Source organism: Cebidichthys violaceus, unplaced genomic scaffold (assembly GCF_023349555.1).
Source record: "Cebidichthys violaceus isolate CVI_PGR_0920_01 unplaced genomic scaffold, fCebVio1.0.p SCAF_36, whole genome shotgun sequence".
NCBI lineage: Eukaryota > Metazoa > Chordata > Actinopteri > Perciformes > Stichaeidae > Cebidichthys > Cebidichthys violaceus.
Genome location: NW_027176550.1, coordinates 2,604,466 through 2,612,997, shown reverse-complemented (window position 1 = coordinate 2,612,997; position 8,532 = coordinate 2,604,466). Strand labels below are relative to the sequence as shown.

Here is an 8,532-nt window from a genome sequence, read left to right as displayed (position 1 = left end):
CGTAACTTCTTGTGCTGAAGTTGCTGTACTTTCGATGAATTTCGGATCAGGCTGGTATGGTTCACTCCCCATGTCCAGGACACTGCTACACTGACTTCCTTGAGGGTCACTGTTGCTCAAACTGACTGATCCCTAAAGAGCAAAGAAAACTTAGCCTAGTCTGCATATGCATAATAATAATTCACTTAAAACAAGTAGACAATGTTTACACGGTCAGCCATGATAATACACCTCAACACAGAATCTATTTAAGACCTCACCTGAAGCCCTGATGGTCCAGCTGCTGCTTCCTCAACCTGCACTACATCTGCACTGGATTTCTGAGTTTCCTGAATGCATTTCAAAATAATGCCTTAATTAACAGAATTACCTAATGAGAAGTACATGCAATGCATTTGTTTGTTCTGAAATACATTTTTAATATGTAGGTAATTGGTTCAGGTTGTATGGAGCTGTACTAGTCCTACATCATCTGTACTGGATTTCTGAGAAATTAAATAATGTATGAATTATATGATGCATACATTTGGGCATCCCAGTTTATAGCACCTTTTTACTACCTACAAGTATAACATTTATTCTCTAAATAGCCAGTGTGAATGATAACACTCATGGGTAACATTGTCTAAACATCCCTTAAAAAACAGCAAGTTAATGCCATCTTTACCAAAATGGACAATATAGCCTCTCACCTGAACCCCTGATGCTGATTTATCACCACCCTGCTCCACATCTGTAGCTTCAGGATGCTGTTTTTCCTGCACAGTAATTCATCAATTTAATACAGACACTAACCATGCTTAATTGACTGCAGACATTGGTCAAGATTACAGGGAACAGAGATAGCCTTATTACTATTACTAAGGGATAATATACTAACAACTTTCAAAATATGTTTCCATTGTAGAATGGGTGGAAATGTAAGGCTAGCAGGTTTGCACTGTGTGGGTAGTTAGCCTACTATTAGCCGACTAACAGCGACCTGGGCTTCTTACATTACTTACAATTCAGTATCTATCTACACACCGTAGACGCAGCCACAGGAGCAATTTTGGGGTTAAGTGTCTTGCTCAAGGACATTGACATGAGACTAGCTGGAGCCGGGGATCAAACCGCCAACCCTCTGATTGAAATCAGGGAGCCCTGCTCTCCACTTACTTTGAATTAAGTGGAGCAGGCGGCCCTGCAGCGGCCCTGCTCTCCACTTAGCCACAGTCACCCACCCCTTCTTGATAGCTACTTACCCTCTGGGTGGTGAAAAAACTTTGAATATCTTTTTTCTTTTTTGGTGGCATTTTCCTATCTACAAAGCACAAAAGGGTCAACAATATCAATGCTGAGACTAAACAAAATACTAATATGAGGCTTTATTATTTCCTGGCGTATTTAGTAGCTTACCGTGTCAGACTACTGCCAGCTCTCTTTCTGCAAGTCACAATTCACAGAGTTTTTTTGACTCTGCCACTTCAGCCAATTAAATGACAGCATCTTGTCGAGGGCGCATTGGAAAACATGGAAATGTATTTTTCACTCTTCTGGGCGACGAACATAGTATAGATAATAATACGAATGAGTTTACAAATATATTGTACGAAATTATTTTTTCTAACAGGCAATTCAAATTAACAAAATATTGGTGGGGACAATTGTGTCTTTGCCAAACTTTGGTCGTGACTAGTCCCTATGGACCATATGCAAACCTACACCCTTGGAGGAAACACGCAGCTGATAGGCTGCAAGAGCTTCCTCCATTTTAACTCTCCAGCTATCCGTCCAATCACAGGTCAGCTCCGTCAGAATGGCTTCATATTAGTCAATGGCACAAATCCTGAGTCACTCTCATCGTATCTCGTTTCTCGTGTGTGTGTGTGTGTGTGTGTGTGTGTGTGTGTGTGTGTGTGTGTGTGTGTGTGTGTGTGTGTGTGTTACAGGAGTATTCGATGTCTGAGGAACATCATCCACTGGAATCTGATCTCAGCATTCATCTTGAGGAATGCCACCTGGTTCATAGTCCAGTTAACGATGAACCCAGCTGTTACCGAGAGCAACCAGGTAAATTAACACTCTGACTTGATTGACAGGTTGGTTTTCTGTGACATCACTGGTGACTATGGGAACAAAACCTCTCTTACTCTTTTTCTCCTACTCCTACTCCTCTTCCCCTTCCTCCTCTTCCCCCCCTCCTTCTCCACCTGCTCCTCCTCAGGTGTGGTGCAGGTTGGTGACAGCAGGTTATAATTATTTCCACGTGACAAACTTCTTCTGGATGTTTGGTGAAGGTTGTTATCTCCACACGGCCGTCGTTCTCACGTATTCTACCGACAAGCTCAGGAAGTGGATGTTCATCTGCATCGGCTGGGGTAAGTCCACCTGTCTGTCCACCTGTCTGTCTACAGCTTTACCTGTCCACCTGTCTCTATCTACAGCTTTACCTGTCGACCTGTCTCTATCTATAGCTTTACCTGTCTACCTGTCTCTATCTACAGCTTTACCTGTCCACCTGTCTCTATCTACAGCTTTACCTGTCTACCTGTCTCTATCTACAGCTTTACCTGTCCACCTGTCTCTATCTACAGCTTTACCTGTCCACCTGTCTCTATCTATAGCTTTACCTGTCTACCTGTCTCTATCTACAGCTTTACCTGTCTACCTGTCTCTATCTACAGCTTTACCTGTCTACCTGTCCACCTGCCTCTGTCTACAGCTTTACCTGTCCACCTGCCTCTGTCTACAGCTTTACCTGTCTACCTGTCTGTCTACAGATATACCTGTCTACCTGTCCACCTGCCTCTGTCTACAGCTTTACCTGTCCACCTGCCTCTGTCTACAGCTTTACCTGTCCACCTGTCTCTGTCTACAGCTTTACCTGTCTACCTGTCCACCTGTCTCTATCTACAACTTTACCTGTCCACCTGTCTGTCTACAGATATACCTGTCTACCTGTACACCTGTCTCTATCTATAACTTTACCTGTCTACCTGCCTCTGTCCACAGCTTTACCTGTCTACCTGTCTGTCTACAGATATACCTGTCTGTCTACAGCTATACCTGTCTACCTGTCTGTCTACAGATATACCTGTCTACTTGTCCACCTGTCTACCTGTCTGTCTACAGATATACCTGTCTACTTGTCCACCTGTCTACCTGTCTGTCTACAGATATACCTGTCTACCTGTCCACCTGTCTCTATCTACAGCTTTACCTGTCTGTCTGTTTACAGGTATTCCATTTCCCATCATAGTGGCTTGGGCTTTTGGAAAGCTTTACTACGACAATGAGAAGTAAGTCACATGATCATAATAACAGGTTTGTTTGAGAAGAGTCAGGATCCTCACAGCATTGATAACCGGCAGTCTGCCCAGAATGCATGCTGGGTAGATTTGTGTCACAATGCATGCTGGGTAGATTTGAGTCTGATTTTATTTAGTTTGTTCTGACGTTATGCACACCTGGTTAACGATGACCTCACTGCTCTCCACCGACACTCTGTGTCCATGATGTCATTAGTATGAATAATAAACCCTGTGAGGTGGTCTGAACTGATTGGTGATTATGTTTTGATTGACAGGTGCTGGTTTGGAAAGAAGGCGGGGGTTTATACCGACTACATCTATCAAGGCCCCATGATCCTTGTCCTGCTGGTAAGAGGTTGTTATATATATAAGAGGTTGTTATATATATATATATATATATATATATAGATATATATATATCTATATATATATATATATATATGTAAGAGGTTGTTATATATATAATAGGTTGTTTTTTATATATTTATTTATATATATATATATATATTTATATATATATATATATATATATATATATATATATATACACATAAGAGGTTGTTATACACATAAGAGGTTGTTATACATACAAGAGGTTGTTATATATATATATAAGAGGTTGTTATACATATAAGAGGTTGTTATACACATAAGAGGTTGTTATACATATAAGAGGTTGTTATACACATAAGAGATTGTAATACACATAAGAGGTTGTTATACATATAAGAGGTTGTTATACACATAAGAGGTTGTTATACATATAAGAGGTTGTTATACACATAAGAGATTGTTATACACATAAGAGGTTGTAATACGTATAAGAGGTTGTTATACATATAAGAGGTTGTTATACATATATGAGTTTGTTATACGTATATGAGTTTGTTATACATATTTATACATATAAGAGGTTGTTATATATATAATAGGTTGTTATAGGTTGGTATATATATATATATATATATATATATATATATATATATATATATATACATAAGAGGTTGTTATACACATAAGAGGTTGTTATACACATAAGAGGTTGTTATACATATAAGAGGTTGTTATACACATAACAGGTTGTTATACTTCTTCTGCCCCATAAAGTGCCTTTATATAATCAACCTTCATCCAACATAGAAAACTACATAGAACTGTGTAAAAAATAAGAACATCTGTTTAAAAATGACAGAACTAAATACGTCTTTATTTTCACAATAAATAAATAAATCAAACAAATCAATGTATATCCATGATCCTGTAGATCCAGTTAAATCATTCAGAACCACTTGATATAGCCAATGCTTCCAAACCCTGTCCACCGTAAATACAATCTATCTCAACTGGTCACATCAAGTCCACCGTAAATACAATTTACAATCTTTAAACTGAGAAGTTTAAAGATTGAATTCTTGAGCAAAACCTGCTAGAAAAATGAGGAACAAGAGAGCAGCTAGAGACACAACAGGAAACAGTGGTTTTACTGACAGTCAGTGTTAATCTGTTCTTCTCCTCAGATTAACTTTGTCTTCCTGTTCAACATTGTTCGGATCCTGATGACCAAACTGAGGGCATCAACCACATCAGAGACCATCCAGTACAGGTACCAGACAAACAACAAACACAGATCACACAGAATGGGATGCGGCCGCAGATAGCAGCATGAATTACGTATCATTTGATCTTTATTCATGTGTACAAACTATAAAGTTCTTGTAGACTAGTTCTCCGTCCCGCTTCCTGACTAATACTGGCCCTGGTCTCTTCCTGATTATTGCTGGTTCTGGTCTCTTTGATTAATGCTGGTTCTGGTCTCTTCCTGACTAATGCTGGTTCTGTTTTTTTTTTATTAATGCTGGTTCTGGTTTCTTTGATTAATGCTGGTTCTGGTTTCTTTGATTGATGCTGGTTCTGGTCTCCTCCTGACTAATGCTGGTTCTGTTTTTTTTTTTTTATTAATGCTGGTTCTGGTTTCTTTGATTAATGCTGGTTCTGTTCTCTTTGATTAATGCTGGCTCTGGTCTCTTCCTGACTAATGCTGGTTCTGGTCACTTTGAATAATGGTGGTTCTGGTCTCTTTGATTAATGCTGGTTCTGGTCTCTTCCGAATTAATGCTGGTTCTGGTCTCTTCCTGACTAATGCTGGTTCTGTTCTCTTTGATTAATGCTGGTTCTGGTCTCTTCATGCAGGAAGGCAGTGAAGGCGACTCTGGTGCTGCTTCCTCTGTTAGGAATCACCTACATGTTGTTCTTTGTGAATCCTGGAGGAGAAGACGAGGTCGCTCAGATCGTCTTCATCTACTTCAACTCCATACTGGAGTCATTCCAGGTTTGTTTTTACAAACCTTAGAGACCAGTTTCAGGGTAAACCTGGTCTGGGGCTGCAGGGTGGTTAAGTGGGTCCTGGTTTGATCCTTGTGGGTTCACCTTCTCTTCTCCGTCCAAAGACATGCAGCTTAGTATGTGTTAGCCCCCCCCCAAGAATCTATGCTAAGCTAACATTATTAGCTCTGTTATTAGCCTATTTGCACTGTTAGAATCTAACACTCTCCCTCTGTTTGTCTCTGCAGGGTTTCTTTGTTTCTGTTTTCTATTGTTTTCTCAACAGTGAGGTAATTTATTCTTCTTTAATCTGTGGTGTTCCACAGGGTTCTACCTTTGGTCCCATTAAATTGTTCTTTTTAACGATATGTTTATTCCAACATACTTTATTGATCTTATTAATTATATATTTAAACCAACATACTTTATTGTTATTATTAATTATGATATATTTAAACCAACATACATTCTTGTTATTATTATGATATATTTAAACCGACATACTTTATTGTTCTTGTTATGATATATTTAAACCAACATACGTTATTGTTCTTATTAATTATGATATATTTAAACCAACATACTTTAGTCTGTTTGTCTGTGTTCAGGTGCGGTCGGCGGTCAGGAAGCGTTGGATTCGTTGGCAGGACCGTCACTCCTTCCGGAGCCGGGCGGTTCGCGCCACGTCACTGCCGACCTCACCGAGCAGAGTGTCCTTCCACAGCATCAAACAGTCCTCCAACCTCTGACCTCTGACCTTCTAACTGTTGGAGTTGAACTCAATTTTAACACATTTGTAGGATATTCCAGATTAGTTACACACCATAAAAAAATCTTGTTTTTTGGTTTTATTTTGAGATGATAAAACTACAAAATCCAGGAATTAATCTTAAATATGCTGACGACATGTTTTTGTACTTTTAATATTTGCACTTTAAGATAGACAGGTATAGCTGGAAATATATATATATATATATATATATTTATATATATATATTTATAATAATTGTTATAATGCACATTTGCACTCTGCAGAGTTAACCGATCATCTTTATTTACCCATAGAGGTAACCATAGCAACCATAGTAACCATAGCAACCATAGTATAGTGATACATGTAGGTGTGTGTAGAGGAAAACACTCAGGATGAAATGTGTGTGTGTGTGTGTGTGTGTGTGTGTGTGTGTGTGTGATTGAAATGTACTGTATAATCAGAGGCATTATTTATTAACAAGTAAATTCTTAAAATATTTTATTTTTGTAAATATTTAATTTATAATAAAAGCTGATTAAAATGTATTTCTGATATAATAACATAATATAAGCTGTTTCATGAGGAGCGCTTGGTTTGTCCACCAGACACTTGTATATAATGTTTTAAGAGATATTGTACTTTTCCATGTGACAGTTCTGTAGCAAATTATGTTTGAAGTCAAATAAATTCATTAATCAACTGAAATAATATTGTTTTGACAGTTTGTGACGGACATGAAACTCTTCTGATGAATCATCAGAGTTAAGAAGAGTTTTAACTTTAACTTCACTTAAGATCAGATACGATTAAATAAGAGAAGATTTAATTACATAAGATTAAATAAAATAAGATTAAATAACAAAAGTTAAAATAAGAGGGGCATTTAAACAGTGTTTGAGAGGAGGAGTCACACAGGTGTTTGAGAGGAGGAGTCACACAGGTGTTTGAGAGGAGTCACACAGGTGTTCGAGAGAAGGAGGAGTCACACAGGTGTTCGAGAGGAGGAGTCACACAGGTGTTTGAGAGGAGGAGGAGTCACAGGTGTTTTAGAGAAGGAGGCGTCACACAGGTGTTTGAGAGGAGGAGGAGTCACAGGTGTTCGAGAGGAGGAGTCACACAGGTGTTTGAGAGGAGGAGTCACACAGGTGTCTTGTTATTTCATCTGATGTTATATTACCCTCTACAGGAGGTCTTAGTGACCCTCTAGAGGGGTTCTTAGTGGCCCTCTACAGGGGGTCTTAGTGGCCCTCTACAGGGGGTCTTAGTGGTCCTCTACAGGGGGTCTTAGATTTATGATATTGGACTATATTAATAAAACTGTATGTATATAGTACTACCCAATTTACATACTGTATGTAGTACTTATATATAGTACCTTTACTGCTGTGGAGTTGGAGCCGGGGATCGACCCGCTGACTCTCTGATTGAAAGGCGGCCCTGCTCTCCACTTAGCCACGGTCACCCGTAGTGTTATTCAGGAATATAACTACAGTACATCATTACTGCGTTTGAGCAGCATTTTACAATCACTACTGTATTTCCTGTTGGGTCCTTATTGTGTATTTTTTTGTAAAAAGTAAAATGTATTCTATATGTGTACATTCTCTGCTAATATGTCAACGTCATAAATATTAGTATCAATCTGTAAGATGATCATAGAAGTCATTGTTTCTGTTTGTACAATATTTAAATAATTAAAACTTTAATACCTCTAACTTATACAGTGCTGTGAAAAAATATTTGCCCCCTTCCTGGTTTCTTATTTTTTTGCATATTTGTCACACTTAAATGTTTCAGATCATCAAACAAATTTTAATATTAGACAAAGATAACCCGAGTAAATACAAAATGCAGTTTTTAAATGATGATTTAATTTATTAAGGGAGAAAAGCTATCCAAACCTACTTGGCCCTGTGTGAAAAAGTAATTGCCCGCTAAACCTGATAACTGGTTTCGCCACCCTTCGCGGCAACAATTGCAATCCAGCGTTTGCGATAACTGACAATGAGTCTTTCATGTCGCTGTGGAAGAATTTTGGCCCACTCTTCTTTGCAGAATTGTTTTAATTCAGCCACATTGGATGGTTTTCGATCAGAAACGGCTTGTTGAAGGTCAGGCCACAGCATCTCAATCACATTTAAGTCCAGACTTTGACTAGGCCAC

General features: G+C 38.6%; 1 protein-coding gene across 4 annotated transcripts in view; it reads left to right on the top strand.

Moving 5' to 3' along the window:
* Positions 1 to 7,094, top strand: part of crhr1 (corticotropin releasing hormone receptor 1) — a 22,044-nt gene extending 14,950 nt beyond the window's left edge. For 2 of the 4 annotated variants that reach the window (XM_068725679.1, XM_068725681.1), the window contains 8 exons: positions 1,932 to 2,052; positions 2,207 to 2,360; positions 3,221 to 3,281; positions 3,569 to 3,641; positions 4,811 to 4,896; positions 5,484 to 5,622; positions 5,864 to 5,905; positions 6,224 to 7,092. In XM_068725679.1, the coding sequence (XP_068581780.1) occupies positions 1,932 to 2,052; positions 2,207 to 2,360; positions 3,221 to 3,281; positions 3,569 to 3,641; positions 4,811 to 4,896; positions 5,484 to 5,622; positions 5,864 to 5,905; positions 6,224 to 6,364 (817 nt within the window). In that variant the 3' untranslated portion in view covers positions 6,365 to 7,092. Of the gene's footprint in view, positions 1 to 1,931; positions 2,053 to 2,206; positions 2,361 to 3,220; positions 3,282 to 3,568; positions 3,642 to 4,810; positions 4,897 to 5,483; positions 5,623 to 5,863; positions 5,906 to 6,223 lie in introns of all 4 variants that reach the window. The other 2 variants (XM_068725677.1, XM_068725678.1) reach the window with 2 other exon arrangements.
* The last annotated feature ends 1,438 nt before the right edge of the window (positions 7,095 to 8,532 follow it).